Source organism: Pocillopora verrucosa, chromosome 14 (assembly GCF_036669915.1).
Source record: "Pocillopora verrucosa isolate sample1 chromosome 14, ASM3666991v2, whole genome shotgun sequence".
In the NCBI taxonomy this organism is placed as follows: domain Eukaryota; kingdom Metazoa; phylum Cnidaria; class Anthozoa; order Scleractinia; family Pocilloporidae; genus Pocillopora; species Pocillopora verrucosa.
This window is the reverse complement of record NC_089325.1, coordinates 6,405,519-6,422,899: the sequence shown is the minus strand read 5'-3', so window position 1 is coordinate 6,422,899 and position 17,381 is coordinate 6,405,519. Positions and strand designations below refer to the sequence as shown.

Below are 17,381 nucleotides of genomic sequence, written 5' to 3'. Positions count from 1 at the left end.
AAGACTGTAAATTATCATAACAATGACCGAGGAAAATTTGTTCGTACTGTGTCAAAAGCTCCCCAATCGCGGCCTTCGCAACCTGTACCAACAGAGGGACTTGTAAGGAACTCAAGGTAGGCCAGTTCGAGGAAACAGATAAAGAAAAAAACCAAAAAAAAAACAGTCTCAAACGAGACTATAGAAAAGTTGATTGCCAATGAGGGGGGGAAATCATTAGAATACTACAGAAAGGGGGGGGGGGGGAATCAGGTAACTTTTATTGTGACACAACCAAAATCTTCCGCCCCACCTTCCCCCCCTATCCAGGCGATAAATAATTACGAATCCTTCTCACCCCTTAGTGGAGTTAGGTAAATATCTTATTACCAAACACTAGGGCTCGAATTAAAATCTTGTATACAAGTGTTTGCCACGAACCATCTTTTTTTCACTAATAATAAGCTACTATCTAAGTGAATGCTCGATCCAGGGTATAAAAATATATATCCAACTTGATGAGACAAATGTTATTCTTACTTCTAACGGAACTTGTTTCTTCTCAGACCATTGAGTGGAACCAAACCTGTATCACCAAGAGGCCATTACATACTTCACACTGCTTTGCTGAAATTTTTCGATGATAAAGTATCTTTAACTCAAGGAGAAATAAACAAGAATTCAAGTACTGTCAATGGTTTTCTTGAGAGTTTGTTACCTTTGATACAACAACAAGATGAACTTTTTGGGCTGAAAAAGCTTAACACGGGTAAGCCGCCATTCTCAAATCGAGTGTTATTAAAAAGTGAGGTTAAATAAGATTAAAATATATTTTGACAGATTTCCAACGTGGTGTTGGGGGAATGGAGGAGATTTCATTGAATATGGGATTTTCATGAATTCCGATCGTTCTTAGGGAAGTGCGTTGGTTTCAAGAGAAAAATGGAGAGGAAATGGAGAGGAATGTTCTAAAAACGTATTTACTTTTATGCCTCTTTTTTTTTAACAGGTAGCTATTATGAGAAATTAAGGGTTTCTCAGCCAAATGAATTCGACACCATGTTGGTGTTCGATTCACACCGAATCACAAAGTTCTTTAACATAGAATACAACTTTCGGGATCCTTCAACTATGTTGTTCGCGAAACTCTTGTTTAAAGATCATGTTCTTAAAGGAAGAGAACTATGGGGAGCTTTCCTAACGGCGGATGGAAAATACCTCTCGCCCACAAAATTATTGAGACATTTCTTCTCCTTGGTATGCAAAGCAGTGAAACTTCTTGCGAGGGATCAGCGACATCGGGTTTCAAATGTTCGTCAGAATGGCCCAGCAGTCACGCTGAAAATCGATGGGAAAATCGAGTTTGATTTAGTTCTGAGCATCGAGATTTTGGAGTGGCCGAGGTGTGCGAGTGGCTGGGGTAATTTTTCCTCGAAAGGTAGCTGGCCAACGAAACATCAAGTTGAGGAAATCAGAATTTCTCAACCCAAATGTTATCTGGTGGCGAAACCTTGCGATGCAGAAAGGTCTCTAGATTCTCGTGTGTTCTGGCGAATCTCCTTTTCAGAGGCTGAGAAAAAGCTTTTATTGCCTAGCGATTCGGACAAGAAATATTACAAGATTGTGAAAGCTATTTTTCAGGCTAAAAAAGAGGAATTGAGACCACTTACTTCTTTTCACCTAAAGAACGCGTTCCTCCTTCATCGGTGTGAAAAACCCGACAAGTCCAATTTGGCACGAAGCGTGTTAGAGTTTATTCAGAATCTGATTCAACGAATGAGAAAAGGTCTACTACCTCACTTCTTTGTTTCGCGTGTGAATCTTTTGGCAACGATTTCACAAGATGACCGACTGAAAATTGCCCGAAGACTAGAGAACTATCTCGTCCATCTGGTAAAAAGACCAAATTGCTTTCTACCAAGTTTAAATCCCTAAGTTAGTGAAAGTAAATTGTAATGTTCGGCTTTTTAAGACCACGAATCGCTCTAGACTCAGTCCGGAAGAAAAGCACGACAACAGTGCGGAAAATCATAAGTTCATAACTTTTTGGAAAATTAGTTCATACTGCACCTTTGTAAACGCTTTTCCTATACCACATACCAGACTGCACGTTTTATTAAAAAAGTCTTTAAATATGTTCAGGTCTCGCTTAACATGGCACTTGCCTCATTGATAGCTAATTGGAAAACTAATTACAGTTAGTTTTCTCGTTAGGAAAAGAGAGAGAGTATTTAAGCAATTTATGAATTTGTAGCCAACAAGAGAAACAAAAAAAAAAAAAACAAAAAAAAAACCAACAAAAAAACCAACAAAGGGTAACTATAATCGGGCAAAAATTCAAGTTATTTTACCAGGGTAGGAGGATATTTTTCCCACAAAATTCTTAACTCTTTATACCCAAACATCAGTGTGCATATTCTCCATACTGTTCTCTTTACATTTCCCTGAGGTTCTGACAAGGAGAAATTGTTGACAAATCAAATGCTTTTTTAGTTAGTGATCATTTCCTCCATCCTCGTGACCTTAATGCGTGATTTGTGTTATTTTAAGGAAAAATTAGGTGCTGGTCACACTTAGGAGTCAAAGGGTAAAAATTGGATGGAAAGAACACAATGTCCTTGAACTTTCTCTGACCAACTAAATACAAAATACAACGCACAGTAGCAGCCTTAATTTACAGCGGCCTTTTTCCACCCCATAAGACAAGTTACTCGAACACAAAAGCATTTATATCAAGGTCTTGACAACTTATTGATTATTGGAGAATGAAAAAGCAGAGAGAAATGATTATTGTCCTTTTATGTAGTGGTTCTACACAAAAGCAAACATAACTAACAGAATGGAAAACTTGAAAATGTACTCTTGTAAGTGATCCGAAAACTAAATGTATTGAGAACAGCTTCAGACATAAGAAAAAAAGATAACAGACGGTTGAGTAAAAAAACCTTTCCCTTTCTTTTCTTTTGATCAAACTTGTTTACAAATGTTGTAACTATAGTTATGATATTATTAATAACATTTCTAGTAACTACTTTGTACTGCTAAATTAAAAGTAACCAAAACTTTTGTTTTACATCAACTCAGTCTTTGATCCTATCTAGTAGCTGACTAAAACTGCCCTGGAAAGAATAATTATTGAAGTAATTCATTATAATTTGCATTGGAAGTCTACATTTTTGGTCAAGGGCCAATTTTATCTCATTTTCATCAGGTGGGGGAGGGGAAGCTAGATCATGAAAGTACTCATAGCATTTCTCAACCATAGGAACAGACTTATTCACTTAAATAGTTGAGAAGCCAAGAAAGGTTTTTGTTGCTTTGATTGTTTTGTTACCCCAAGCAGACCACATTTACATAATGATCTGTTCACAAATTATCATTGTTTGGGAGAATGCGATTGAATTTTTTAACAGGGATGAAAGAGCCCCTCTTTCTACAACATCACATAATCTGAATTAAGGCAACAAAACAAACAAGCTTCATATCTGTAAAATTGCTCAATGACAATTTTCTAGCTACAAAATTTTCAAACCCAAAAATGGGGCTGGTCATTTTTAATCAACAGATGGTGAAGTGAAGTGACAAGAACCTACCTGACAAAGTCAGTGACTTCTCTGGTGGAATTTCCAGAGACTTGGGATTTGTATGTTAACTTTCATGTACATATCTTAACAAAATCTTGGTAACAAAGCAATTTGAGATTACTTCATAGTTGCTTCAGATTCCTACCTATATCTGAGTTTGGTAAAATCATGATGTGTTTGGAGCTAAGTGACTACCATTATCATTAATTGTCCTTGTTTTTGTGAACACAGTCACCCCAGTCAAGTCCTCCACAGGCTGCTGATATGATAAAGTAGAGAACCAACTGTGCAAAAAAAAAAAAAGAAAAAATGGTAACAATTTTTAAAATTTGTTGTTTCAAAAATATACATTCAGTATACATACATCTCCATCTACTCTATTTGACATACTAGGGTAGGGAGAGGAAGGGGTAAAAAAAAAAAAAAACCAAAAAAAAACCAGTAAAATGTGAGAGTCTTTTAAGTAGAGGGAGATTGGCACAGAGAGTAAAAAGTGGAGACAGCTTAACCCTTTAACTCACATGAGTGACCAAGACAAAATTTCTCCTTAAAGTATCAATACAATATCAACCATATCAGTGATGAGAATATAAGAATACTATCAATTTGGGGAAGATTAGTTGATCCAATACTAAATTCTCTGAACTAACATTATAAGAATTGCATGGTTGATAGTAAGGAGAACTACTAATTTGATCTGGGAGTTAAAGAGTAATGCTGCTGAATCATTCATTAAGATCATGAGACTAAAGAAAATGATCACCAAACTAAGAAGCTTTCATTGTTTAAGAAATTCTCCTTGTCAGTACCAAAGGAAATATATAGAGAAAAGTATGGAGAATTTTGATACTGAACCAACTTCCATATACTTACAATAATAACAACCACAAGTATTATAGTAATTTTGACATTCTTCCACCACATGGCTCTGGCCAGGCCTTTGCTTGATTTCTTGAAAGTGAGGGACTAGGAAAGAGGAAGATCAGTAAATGGGACACTTATTCAAGCAACAATGTTACAGCACAATTAACTAAATAATTATTGAGAACTCACTGAGGTATTAAGGTCTTCTGCCTTATCAATCAAGAGTTCCAAACGTTCTCCTCTTTGTGCGATGGTGTCTGTTTCCAAAATCAAGAAAATATTATCAGTATTAAGATGAGTGACTACCCATGGATAAGCACTATATCCTTGGACATTGTTCTCTTGTTTATTTAAATCAAAGATGACCTTAACACACATTTTAGAAAACAAAAGAATGCAGAGATCATTTGTAAGAAAAGCAACTACAATTGCTGACATAAAAATAAAACACGTCCACATGTCCTCATAACCTAAAATCTTTTTCTCTTAAAGAAAGTTTGAATCAACCCTCGTTAAATTTGTTAATTGAAAAACTTCCTTTGCGAAAAGTAAAACTGCCATGTTGAGAAACTTGGTTACCATAAGGACAAGGTTTTCTTCACAACTGTAGGCTGACACAAATGGTTTGTTCACTGTGTGCACCATAAACTTACCAGGAGAAATTTTGGTATTTCGTCAAAATCTACAGAGTAAAAAATGTTTTTTCTTCTCTTTCATGCAGCCCTTACCAATATTTTTCACCATGATTCCTCTAAGTTCATCAAGTTCTCCTTGCACTTTTGACAGGTTATCTGCCTGATGTTCAGTATCAGAAAACCTTTTCTGTAAAAGAAGATGCTCAGATAAGAAATATATTTAATAAGGGGTGATTTCACAGAGAGGCAGTGGGAAGCATCAATTGGAATAAAAATATCTTAATGGAAAAAATGTGTGTATCTTTAAGGCTGAAAATAGATGGATTGAACAATATACTTACCATTTCAGCTGAAAGGACTCTTGAAAATTCACTGTTCATAGCATAAGGCAGTGCTGTTTGTGCACGGCCATGATATGCAGTTTGAAAACTGTAACAAAACAAACAAGTTCACCATAACTACGGTGATGACAAACTAGAGAAATCGCTAATCCATAACAATAATACAGTAATACTGGAAGCTACGGTAAATGAAGCATGAGAGGCAGTACTTGCTCACCGTTTCTTAATCTCTGTCAGGTAAAGAAATGCTTTGGACCTTTCAAAATCCTGAATTCAAAGACAGAATAAACAAACCATTTAGTGGACCTCTCAGATGCTAACTTGGGCTAAAGTTGAAGCAATGTAGAAATTCAAAGATTGTTAAATTTTACAAAAATTATTTTTGTTAACTTACATCATCTGTAATGCACAAATAGACCACTCTGTCCTCTGATATGTAGTGAAACAGGTAGCTGTAAGATTGAAATATCAAATGAATTCACAATGATTTAAGAGGATGATATAACAAAATTTAAAAATCAAATACTATGAAAACTCAATTTAGGCAAAACATGCTCTTAAGCCTAGTGGTCCTCATTGACCCTTTGATTCCCATGAGTGACCAAGAGAGAATTTCTCCTTACATTACCAATACAATATCAAGAGTACAAGTGATGAGAATAAAGAACAAAACTCAATTAGGGAACCAAAAGTTGATCCACCACTAAATCCTCCAAATTGATATCATGTGTATTTTATGGCAGAGAGTAAGGAGAATTGCTAATGAGATCTTGGGAGTAAAACGTTTGAAGGTCCCTGCCCAGTTGTTTAATTATGGTGATATTCCTTAAAATCATTTCCATGTTGTCAATTATTCAAGTTTTCAGAAGAAACAAACACACCAATTTGGGAATATTGCTTGATAAAATTACCAAATTCTTGCACACAAATTCATAACAAAAAACAATTAAATAAAGAAATAATATGAGTGGACCCAATGTCAGGTTAAGGATCTCTTTAGTAATTGTAAAAAAAAATTTTCATTATTTTAAGTGCAGACAAATTAGCCCTTTTGGCCTCGCTTTTGCATGGAAATTCCCTTGTTTTTTTTTAAACATGATGTCAAGGCTGGCTTAAAAGGCTAATTAAAACATAAAAGAATAGCAAATTGGCTTGCAATTTCTAGGAGAGGTCAAGTGTTTAGTTCTAATTTGATTTATATCATGAAGCTTGCAATATTGCTTTGATACAACTACTGATGTCCTGTTGACACTTACTTTCCCTGGGTGTAAGTAAGTTTTGAATTCTCTGGTGGAATTCGACTCAAAATTTGTTCTGTAACCTCTGCAAAGTTTCCAGCACAAGAGGCAAACTTGGCTAACACTGTTGTGCCTCTTGCTACAACACTGTACAAGATTGGCATGGCTCTTCTATAATCTAAAAAGCAATTAAAATTAAGCTTCAAAAATCAGAATATTCTGGATGTAAGAGTACAATTTTTTCATTAAATGTACCTTAAGTTAGATAAATCATCTATTAAATACATTGCATACCTGACTTTGGAAACATTTTGGAAAAGAAATTTTTGAAATTAAACCACCGAGATTTTCCAAAGACAATATATCTTAACTCATCTATTGTTGATTTGACTAGTTGTAAACAAAGGTGATTGTACCATTATAAGTATAAAAACAGTACTTCAACAGATAACTCCAAAAAAGTATTTATCGAACTTGAAATAAACATATATTATTATTTACACATAAGCTACTTTTTTATCAAACAGAGAATGCTTATCATGTGGTGAGAAACTTTTTGTGTGTTTCAATGCTTTTGCCCATCAAACATGAGACTTTCACATGACATGTGACATGTTGGGGGAATACCAGTGCTATAGAACCAAACAGATCATAGGAGATCTATACTTAATTTCAATAATTTGTGTAGGTAATCAAATGACTTCTAGAGCAATTTTGATAAAAAAGCACAAGTAAGGTTTTCAAAGGCTACAAAATGTACCAGTCTAAGTAAGTGCGATGTGTAGTCTTTGAAAACTGTATGCAAGCTTGTTCATTCCAAATTACACTAAATGTGGTTACTTTTCACTGAAGTACAGAGCCCAGTTTTTTGAAAGCTGATTAGCGCTAACCCAGGGTTAAATTTTAATCTGGGTTTCTATACTTCTTTGTTTGATAGCCTTTTTGGGATCATTTTCTCTACTCTATATGGAGCATCCAATCATCAAATTGTTGACAAAAAGAATTTTCTTTTAAAGCTTCCAGAACTGAAATCCGATTTCACACTAACCCTGGGTTAACTAAACCCAGCTTTGAACAACCCAGCCCAGTTCTTTAATAGTCCATTTTACAGTTGTGTGCTTGGTTGCCAGGCCTTTGAACAGGAATGAGGCTAAGGGTGACCTTGTTATGATACAAACCTTGCTGCTTTTCAAATGCAAATTACTTTGTTATGATGCTAACTAGATACTGGTCTCTATCACAACAAGGTCACCTTCAGCCTCACTCCAAATCAAAGGCTTGGCAACTAAGTACACAACTGTAAAATGGCCCTATTCAATTTCTATGGATAGCCATAATATAACCTAAGACCAGTCAGACTGTGTGTATCTTAACAATAAAAACCAATATCAAATTAAGATAAACTTATTTTTATATAAGTGTACCCACCCCCTGAGGCACCATTCTTAATTCTGGGGGAGGGGTAGGAGAGTCTTATATATATATCTTATATGCCAACATATAATCCTTTTCCTACCTGGATATGACAAACAAGTAATTTGTCCTTACCAGATCAATGCCTTGTCCACCAGAAAGGTGACAAGAATAAATAAAAATATCATCCCAAGAAAATTGATCCATTACCACCATATTCTTACTTTCCTATAACTTAAATTCTGAGAAATGACAAATAGAAATTGGGGAGAATCGGTATCGAAATCTTGGGAGTATCATTTTAAGATCTTTCCAAGTCTAAGTTCAAACCAAACCTGGGTGAGGAAACAGATATTTTTGGAAGTGATACAGTTAGCTTGTAATTGACTGTTTTGGAAGGTTTGTAATGGTATACACTGAGGAATATCTACTTTTTCCATGCGAATTTATATCATAATTAATTAAAAAGCTTGAAGCATTAACAAGCCCTGACCGTAGACGGAACTAGAAATATAATTGGGATGGCATGTTGTTGCAGATTCTTATCCTTTATCCAGATTCTTATAAAGGTCTTAATACCAATTATAGTTCTGCACTGTTTAATGATTGCTGATAACTACAGAAACAGAGAATTAGCAGTTCATAAACCTCTACTTAAACCGCAATTCTAAACTGAATGCAGTGCAGCACAGACAATGTCTGTAAAAACTGCTTCAAGACCCAAAAGTTACTCCCTACACATTGAGAAATGTGAGAGAGAAAAAGGTAAAACGATTTAAAAAAATCACAAAATAAAGCTGAAGAAACTATTAATAACTTCAATCTTTCATTGCCCAGCTTACCTTTCGTTTTGGGTGAAAATTGAAGGTTCCTTTCGTTGAAATGCTTCAAATAGAATCTACGCCATTTACCTATTGAATGACGTCATTGATAGGTATATGGTGTCAAATACACGAAGTATTCAAAGCACCCTTGTTTTCCCGCTGTCCTACTCTATTGTTCTACTCGGGTTATGAAATATTTCAACATGGCGGCCGACGATAAAGGAGCCGATCCTGAAATAGGCGGACAGTTACGCCGATTAGAAGTGGTAGGTATTGATTCTAAGGAAAATAAAGCATGGAAATACTTGTGATCACATATATGTAAAATCGTAGTTAGCTGGTGCGTTGGTCCTGTTTTAGATGCCCCTAGACAGTGGAGAGGATGAAACATGTGTCACATTTGTTTTGCACGGAGAAGACCATACGCTGGGAAATTCTTTGAGATACATCATCGCGAAAAAGTAGGGCGACTTTTAATCTTATTTAAGCTACAGATGATTTTGGTACAAAAAAAGGTACAAAACCAGTTATTGTTGCTGCTCAGAAGTCTTGTCTCAGAAGTTGCGTTTGGTTTTTATTTATTTTCGTTTTCTTAAAAGTTTCACTACGGTACTCTCGTCTGCCTATACTTATACTTTACAATCATTACTGAAGATTTAAATGAAAGAAGTTTTTGAAGATTGATGTTTCGCTTTTTCCTTTATGTGAAGCCCTGATGTAGTGTTCTGTGGGTACAGCATTCCACATCCATCAGAGAACAGGATCAATCTCCGAATCCAAACAAATGGTTAGTGGGTGTTGTAAAGACAAAAATTGAAAATAGAACTTTTTTGCGTGTTACTACATTTAGAACCTCTGTTTTTTTTTTTGAGACAGTTAACCTAATTTATAAAAAATTTACAAAGTGTAATGTAGGATATGATCATGGATTTACATGGCAGAGTGTGAGTACAAATTTTATCTCTGAGAATCCCAAGCAGGAATCCTGACAACAAATCCAGTTGTGTACTGACAGACAGGGGCATTTGAATCTTTGACCTCCAGCCTTCACATTGAGTCCTAAACCACACTGTCACAATGTCATTACATTGGTAAGATGATCAGCCTCATTATTCCTGATCTGTCATTACCACATTTGCTATGGTTTTAGGTATTCCTGCTGTAGATGTTTTGAGAAGAGGTCTATCAGAACTCACTGCAATGTGTGAACACATGCTTGCTACATTTGAGGTAAGGTTATCAGTGCGGTAACTTGATCATTTACCATGTGTTGTGTGTTAAAGTTGTAAGGCAAGCCTTTTCCAAGGTTCCCTTAATACTGGGGCTTGTTCTACTCTCATTAGTGAAAGCAACTCTACATTAAGTTTTTTGAAACATTGATAGTACTTATTCTTACCAAGCAAAAAATAAGAAGTCTCCAAGGTGGAGAAAAGCACTGTGAAAGTAGAGTTATACCCAAGAACACAACACAGTAATCCTTTCACTCCCAGAAGTGATCAGCATAAAATTTTTCCCTGGACAATATCCATACATTCTTCAGCAAACAGGTGATGGAATTATTCAAACTTATCAGGTAGAAGCTGCTTTCATGATCTAGCACCAAGTTCTCATAACTAATTTACAAGGAAATTTGTGGCAGGTACAGGGGAGAATTAACAATCAGATCTTGGGAGTTAAAGGGTTAACTTGCATTTACACTATGTTGTACACCTGTTAACTACCATGGGTGACCAATACCAAATTTCTCCTGTCAATGTTAAGCAGACAAGTGATCAGAATTTAAAAAAAAACATCAAATAGGGGATAATTAGTTGATCCAAAAGCAAATTCTCCAAACTAACATCATAAGAATTGTATGGTAGACAGTAAGGAGAATTACTAATGAGATTTAAAGAGTGAAAGGGTTCATTTGATTTATTTGTTTACAGACTGCAGTTGAAGAACACAAGGATACTCAAAATTTAGAAGTGTCACCATAGGATTGGATGTTTTTTGCCGTTGGAAAGAAAAAACAGAAAGTTTGAAATCATCCAGGATAAGAATCAGCATCAAGAAGAAAATCAAGGTTGGATGTGCTGTATTTGGACAACGAGAGATGTTTCAAGCTAGTTTATTACTGGCTCAGCCTTGAAGTGGAAGCTGAGGCATAAACAAGACTTGCCAAGCACTTACGTTGCTCCTGTCATTTTCTTTGTTGTCAATATTTTTCAACAAAAACTGATTTGTTAATGGCTTAAGACGAATCTTCAGAGATAAAGTTTGTCAAACACTTTTTGTTAATCTTTTGATTGAAACCTATCAATCTGTCTCTAGAGAACTGCAATAAAAAAGTTAATGCATTTGAGAAGGAGATATGATGGGCCAATCTTACCCATTTATGCCTGTACTGGTATTATTTACCCATGATTTCACAGAACATTTTGTGGTAGCTGGAAGCATAGGTTTTTGAAGTAACACCTGAAACAATGCTTGATTGGTAGAAAGTCTTGAGTGTATGGAACAAAGTAATAAATGATTTAGGTATTAATTTGCAATCTTGAGAAACATTTTACTCGCATACTTTTACTTTTGACCATACCCATATTTCTTCAGGTTATTTTTTTTTAAACTTTTGTTATCTAAAAGGATAATCTGTACACTCAAATTATGAAAAAAAAAATGTCATTGTGCTTGTTCAAGAGCAAAAGACCATCTCTTGTACAAAAAAAGACAGTTCTGGAAAAATTGAAATTTTGCGCTGGGAAATATTTGCCTGCAGCCAATTAGAATTGATACCTTCGCACATGCCCGACCTTTGGCTGCTGCGTTTCACTAAGGAAGAGCAGGGACGAGGGAGAGGGAGGAGAAGTTTGTTTTATTGAAAACGAGGCTAATGTCCTCTCCACTGAAAGCGATCTGAGAACTGCTCAGTCTGTGGAGTGGGCAGTTATGGGGCGAGTGAAGAATCTAATTTTGGTTTTTCTGGCTATTATTGTGACAGCAGTGCTTCTAAGGAGACTGCTAGGAGTATATGCCTTCATAGTTCCCCTTCTTTATATGTTTTTTGACGTGAATTGGAGTCTACGCGTGACGTGGATTGTCTTGAGAAGGATTATTTTTAGTAGAGCTTTGTCCCCTGATTTCTTGGAAGTATTTGAGACGACTTTCATCGTCCTTCCGTCGGATATTGATCTGAATCTTCACATGAACAATGCTAGGTGAGATATGTAACCATGATGAATGAACAGTTTCCAGGGGAATATTTGGAATTGTGTTTCCAAAAGGAAATATCATGTCTCTGATCATGAATAAATAATATATCATTGTATTTATTCAAAAACGTATTTTCTTGAAACAGGAACTTGATTCAAACTATATTTTTTAGTTCTCTGACGGGGAAGCAGCACGCTTTATCTTAAATTAACGATTTTAGTATTTTTTCGAGGTTCTGCGCTCTTTAGAATTACATTAAGGCCTCATTCCTTTTCTAACATATCTTTCCGAAACCAGTTACCATTTTTTTCTTCTTCTGGAACACTGACGATCCTTTCGCTTTTTATTCATGTTAGCTGTCTTTTCTTTCACTTTCTTTGTGTGTTAAAAAAATATGACTTTCTAGGTACATGTATTCCTATCGTTTGTATTGCACTGATGTCCTTGACACAACCTAACTTTCTCTTACTTCAATAAATTATCAGGAGTGTTCGACAAATCCTCAAAATGGCAGCACTGGAAATGAAATTTATGTGACTGAAAATTCTAAGAATTAGTGAGAATGCTGGCTGGGATGTTATTTCTTATAAAAAAATTTGTTGGTGATTTTCTAAAATACTGCCTGTAGCTTGCAAAATTGTACTTTGTATTTCAACATGAAAATGAAATGACAAGGGATGTTGAAGTAACATGGTAGTGCAGAAGCAGGAAAGATTTCATGTAAATGCTCTTCTGTGTTCTGCATTAAGTTTTTTTTTCAAGTGAAAGCTGTAAGAGAAATCATTTACTTTTAAACACAGAATTATGGGGACTAAGGGTACTTCTGCTGCTTGGGTGGTCATACGCCAGCATTTTATTGGCATTTGGGAACAGTTAGGATTTTGTTCTTAAATTGTGAATGACCACTATTTTTGATAAACATAGGCTAGCCTTCCTCCAACATAATTTCCTTGCAGTGTAAGGTAATCAAAAGAGAGTAACAGGAACATGATTACCAGCAAAGTGTCGTAAAGAATTGTTACCAACTCTTGATTAGCTATGGTGTAAAATTTAGCTCTTGCTTGAAAAAATTAATGCCTTTGTCTACTTCAGGTATCTCCGTGAATGTGACTTTGGAAGAATTAATTTGTGGATTTCAAGTGGAATGATGCGTGTAATGAGAAAGAGTAGGTGTGGTGTGACAATCGCTACTGCTAGTGTGCGTTATCGGCGATCGCTTGAACTTTTTCAAAAAGTATTTCTGAAAACAAGAGTCATAGCATGGGATGAGAGTGCTTTCTATTTAGAGCAGCAATTCACAGGAGAGGATGGCTTTGTTTATGCAGTTGCACTAACAAAGAATACAGTAGTTCAAGGAAATAAGAGAGAAAAATTTATTTCACCTGAGGAACTAGTTCACCAACTGACTGGATGGAATGCACCTAGTCCACCCATACCTCATGACTTACATCTTTGGATTCAGTACAACAGTGCATCAAGTGCTATGTTGAAGAATGCTTTGTGAACATTGTACTGTTGATCAGTGATTTGGTAGCTTGGAGAACAAGTGTGATTTTTTTTTGTGCTTTTCAGGAGATTGGAGGTAATTGTGAAGTGAACATAAAATGCAGGTTATGCTCAAGGGGAAGAGCTTGAACAATAGTATGCATACATGTGTTATTTTTTTGCACTCCTAGCTTTTTGCCTGCCTCTGTTCACCTGAAAGATGCAAAAAAATTACATCTGTCCTGTAGGCTAGTTATTTGGTAACTTAATTTACAATAAAAGTTTCCCACTTGGCACACTTCATTTGGTGGTCATGTAGTAACTGCAATGTTTATATTACTTTGTGTTTTATAGCTTAAATCAAGTGTAAAATTTGCCAAAAATAATTTAATAAATGCAGCTCCATTTTCCCTTAAAGAAATTCTCTCTGTTTCCTTGCTTATTTGAGTATTAAGCCTGAAATGAGTCATTTAATTTGTGTTTGGCATTTTTGTACAATAGTTACACTTAATTCCAGTGTGAGAGAAGTCTTTTGCATAACCAAGCACCACTGGAGCACTCCAGAAATCACTCTATCTTTCAAATACAACATTATCCTCCCAAAAATAATTATTGAAATAACGTTTCAGATATTTCATTTTGTTGTTTTGTGGAATATAGTTTCAGATCCAATATAAAGATAAAAAATCTGAATTTACATTGAATTTTAAATTATCTCAAACTTTGTAAATGGAAGTTTTATCATGCTAGGCATTGAGGAGGCAGCCAAATTTGCCTGGATATTGTTTGGATATCAGGCTAACTTGTTTTTCTGACTTACTAGCAATTTTTAGAAAGCTATTCTGATGATATTACTGTTAAGACAAGAATTCCTTTACTTTCCACTCAAACTTTGACTTTTCACCTTGCGAAAACAAAAATTGTTAGGCGTGTACCTCATGTTCCTCAAAAGTAACTTGTTATTTTGAACCTGAAACAGAGTTACCCATCACTCACTTCGAACCGAAGTGTCTCACTCTCTGCTCTATCACGTGATGCTCAGCTAATTTGAAGGAACGAAGGTAATCAGAGGTACATAAGTTGTTCTTGTCTCTTCTCCCGGTATGATTTGTTAATTTGTACGCTACGGCGAATCAGAATGTCTAGCAAGTCAACGTTTCTAAAAGTTGTTCTGCTCGGGGATGGCGGTGTTGGAAAGTCTTCGCTGATGAACCGATTTGTAAGCGGCAAGTTCGACACGCAATCCTTCCACACAATTGGAGTGGAGTTCTTGAATAAAGATGTGAATGTCGAAGGACAGTCCTACACCTTACAGATCTGGGATACAGCTGGCCAAGAAAGGTTTAAAAGCTTAAGGACGCCTTTTTATCGGGGATCAGACTTGTGTTTGCTTGTTTACGCCGTTGACGATGTTCAAAGCTTCAAAAATTTGGCAATGTGGCGGAAGGAATTTCTGTATTACGCTGATGTGAAAGACAAGGACACCTTTCCGTTTATTCTTTTGGGAAATAAAATTGACGTTGACGAGAGGGTTGTGACGCAAGAAGAAGCGCATAACTTTTGTCAGGAGATCGGTGGAATTCCCTACTACGAAACAAGCGCAAAAGACTCGACGAATGTGGACAATGCCTTCCATGCAGCCGTCAACAGACTGAACGAATTGGAACAAACCAAAGCAAAAAGTGATTTCTCTGCCACTGAGGGAGTGAATTTATCTAGAGTTACTCAGAGAGAAAGTTCAGGTTGCTGTGAATAGTCTGGTGATGTTTAATTTTTAACATTTATTTCTATTTTACTTAAAATTAAAATCGGATGTTGAATATATGGAGGCGTCGAATGGTTGATGAACATTTCCTTATCTCGATTTTCATTTTGACGATACTGATGCATACAAAATGTCCAATTCATGTTCGCATATATTTCCTTCCTTTTCGACCTTTTCAATAGCAGATGTAAGGGTGAACTTGGGGAAAGGCTCTGGGAAATTCATTGAGGTGGTAAAATTTAGCCTTTCATTCCCAAGATCTTAATGAAAATCCTCCTTGCTTCCTGCCATACAGTTCCTATGAAGTTAGTAAGGAGAATTTGGTAGAGGATTTACTAATAATTTTCCTGATCGTATTTTTTTCACTTTGTTCTCGTCACTTGTCTGTTTGATTTTGTATTGATTTTGTTTGGAGAATTTTTTTCTCTTGATCACTTATGGGAGTTGAAGGGTTAAGAAGGAAGGTTATGATTAGCTAGCAAACATGCTCTTCAATTAGAAATATTACCGGAGACTTAGAGATGGACAAGAAATGAAAAGTAAGTGATAAAAGCCTTTGTCTCTCACACAATTCTTAGATGAAGGGCCTGGTTACAGGCAGTAGGATGATTGAGATTAGGTTTTGTGAAGGGAAAAAAATATATCACTGGTGCAATCTGAATTTTGTTAAACTTGCTAGATATTAATATAGACTCAGTTGTCAAGGTAAAAAAAAGATCATGTTTTAACAATGACAGGAAATTAAAAAGATTCAGTGAGCAAGGAAATCTGGAGTTTGAAAAGAATGTTGAAAAACTCACCCATAAAGATTGGTTGACCTTGAACTGCCTTAGATTTGATTGATAAATTCTCATTTCTAGCTGCTATAAATTTCCTTGTAAATTGGTAAAGAGAAGTATTTTGCATATCAAGATTACATCCTCATTTTATCAGCAAGAACTGTTTGCTTAAAAATGTAGTTCACTGCATATGGATCTCTTCTCAGGGTTTAAGAGAGAATAAAAAATCATGTCAAGTCTGTCTATGAAAGAGACGTATTCCTGTTTAAATCAACTTTTTTTGTAAAACAACACAAAAATGTCTTGAAAGTTAAATGGTATGCATACATTTGCTAAAACTATATTTCTCTGATATGTCTCTGACTTGGTTGTCACAGTGATGCTTTTGTCCCAAAAGACTGAATACATTGAAAACAATATTTTAGTAAGTTATCAATCACACAAAGCGGATGGTTTGTATTTTTTTGTTCCTTCAAGAAATTATCTCAAATATAGGCAAGTTTCAAGTTATCAAGAATATTTTGCACTCAGGTAGTTATTTAATTGTCTGGAAAAGAAAGGTGTCTGCTTTCCCAGGTTATGTCTTTGAAGCAAGCTAATGAATTTAATGATAGTGCTTCAAATAAATTGTAATTATCTGTGTTGTCATGTCATCTCAAAAATCTCATAAAACAGTAATTAGTGATTAATATATTCAAATAAAAGTGGTTTAAATAAAGTAAGTTCTATTTTAGAAATAATGGTAGATGGTAACTGTTACTTCATCATCAGATAGTCTTAGTTACATGTTAAAGTAGAAGTGTAAATCAGATATGTATGTTAATGAGGATGCACGCAGATGACAAGAAAATAAAAGCAACAACAAATTTTGAAATTTCATTGTGTTTGTGTGGGACATGATGCCCTCCTAGCAAGTGCACAGGACTCCTGGATGCGATCTTTGTGTTCAATAGCTGGCTTATCTTGAACTAAACACTTCACTTTCAGTACCTCTCTCTCTCTCTCAGTAGTATAAAATAATTGGATACCACCAAATTGCCAGGGTAGGGCAATGAAATGCTGCGGGTAACCTTTGGATGGATTGGCATGTTTTGTAAGGGTAGTAGTGGTAGTAGTAATCCTCTGTCACTTCATGCCTTGTAAACCAGGGTAAGCTTCCCTTCAGAGGGCTACTTGGCTGGAGAACAGAAGTTTATTATGTGTCTAATTCCCTTTTAGTGTGCATGGCAGTGAAAGTAACGGTGAGTGAATGTTAAGTTTTTCTCTGTTGTTACAAAAGGTT

The 17,381-nt window shown here is 35.6% G+C and overlaps 5 protein-coding genes across 5 annotated transcripts in view; 4 read left to right on the top strand and 1 right to left on the bottom strand.

Moving 5' to 3' along the window:
- Window positions 1-2,061, top strand: part of LOC131794864 (cyclic GMP-AMP synthase-like) — a 2,975-nt gene extending 914 nt beyond the window's left edge. The window contains exons 1-3 of the mRNA XM_059112430.2: window positions 1-116; window positions 546-748; window positions 989-2,061. The exon at window positions 1-116 is cut by the window's left edge and continues 914 nt beyond it. Coding sequence (XP_058968413.2) covers window positions 1-116; window positions 546-748; window positions 989-1,914 — 1,245 coding nt within the window. The 3' untranslated portion in view covers window positions 1,915-2,061. The remainder of the gene's footprint in view (window positions 117-545; window positions 749-988) is intronic.
- Window positions 2,062-2,910: 849 nt separating this feature from the next.
- Window positions 2,911-8,978, bottom strand: LOC131794790 (vesicle-associated membrane protein 7-like). The gene is made up of 9 exons (XM_059112343.2): window positions 8,897-8,978; window positions 6,660-6,819; window positions 5,798-5,855; window positions 5,621-5,670; window positions 5,404-5,491; window positions 5,156-5,249; window positions 4,617-4,684; window positions 4,437-4,529; window positions 2,911-3,847 (listed from the first exon to the last, which is right to left on the bottom strand). Exons 2-9 carry the CDS (start codon window positions 6,803-6,805, stop codon window positions 3,767-3,769), a joined length of 678 nt encoding a protein of 225 aa, XP_058968326.1. The 5' UTR covers window positions 6,806-6,819; window positions 8,897-8,978; the 3' UTR covers window positions 2,911-3,766.
- Window positions 8,979-9,051: 73 nt separating this feature from the next.
- On the top strand, window positions 9,052-11,217 carry LOC131794860 (DNA-directed RNA polymerases I and III subunit RPAC2-like). Its single transcript, XM_059112425.2, has 5 exons — window positions 9,052-9,144; window positions 9,239-9,339; window positions 9,589-9,665; window positions 10,029-10,108; window positions 10,807-11,217. The coding sequence occupies exons 1-5, from the start codon at window positions 9,067-9,069 to the stop codon at window positions 10,855-10,857; spliced, it is 387 nt and encodes a 128-aa protein (XP_058968408.1). The 5' UTR covers window positions 9,052-9,066; the 3' UTR covers window positions 10,858-11,217.
- A 521-nt stretch (window positions 11,218-11,738) lies between these two features.
- On the top strand, window positions 11,739-13,965 carry LOC131794871 (protein THEM6-like). Its single transcript, XM_059112440.2, has 2 exons — window positions 11,739-12,075; window positions 13,163-13,965. Exons 1-2 carry the CDS (start codon window positions 11,807-11,809, stop codon window positions 13,572-13,574), a joined length of 681 nt encoding a protein of 226 aa, XP_058968423.1. The 5' UTR covers window positions 11,739-11,806; the 3' UTR covers window positions 13,575-13,965.
- Window positions 13,966-14,598: 633 nt separating this feature from the next.
- Window positions 14,599-16,978, top strand: LOC131794872 (ras-related protein Rab-9A). The gene has a single exon (XM_059112441.2). It carries the CDS (start codon window positions 14,694-14,696, stop codon window positions 15,309-15,311), a length of 618 nt encoding a protein of 205 aa, XP_058968424.1. The 5' UTR covers window positions 14,599-14,693; the 3' UTR covers window positions 15,312-16,978.
- Window positions 16,979-17,381: the final 403 nt, after the last annotated feature.

Excerpts from the sequence above, each read along its gene's own strand:
- LOC131794860 (XM_059112425.2), top strand. The coding sequence starts at position 9,067 with ATGAAATATTTCAACATGGCGGCCGACGATAAAGGAGCCGATCCTGAA. Across the intron at positions 9,340-9,588 it reads AGATACATCATCGCGAAAAA|CCCTGATGTAGTGTTCTGTG; the intron begins GTAGGGCGACTT and ends CTTTATGTGAAG. Across the intron at positions 9,666-10,028 it reads TCTCCGAATCCAAACAAATG|GTATTCCTGCTGTAGATGTT; the intron begins GTTAGTGGGTGT and ends CTATGGTTTTAG.
- LOC131794871 (XM_059112440.2), top strand. The coding sequence starts at position 11,807 with ATGGGGCGAGTGAAGAATCTAATTTTGGTTTTTCTGGCTATTATTGTG. Across the intron at positions 12,076-13,162 it reads CTTCACATGAACAATGCTAG|GTATCTCCGTGAATGTGACT; the intron begins GTGAGATATGTA and ends TGTCTACTTCAG.
- LOC131794790 (XM_059112343.2), bottom strand. The coding sequence starts at position 6,805 with ATGCCAATCTTGTACAGTGTTGTAGCAAGAGGCACAACAGTGTTAGCC. Across the intron at positions 5,250-5,403 it reads GAGTCCTTTCAGCTGAAATG|AAAAGGTTTTCTGATACTGA; the intron begins GTAAGTATATTG and ends CTTCTTTTACAG. Across the intron at positions 4,530-4,616 it reads CAGAAGACCTTAATACCTCA|TCCCTCACTTTCAAGAAATC; the intron begins GTGAGTTCTCAA and ends CCTCTTTCCTAG.
- LOC131794872 (XM_059112441.2), top strand. The coding sequence starts at position 14,694 with ATGTCTAGCAAGTCAACGTTTCTAAAAGTTGTTCTGCTCGGGGATGGC.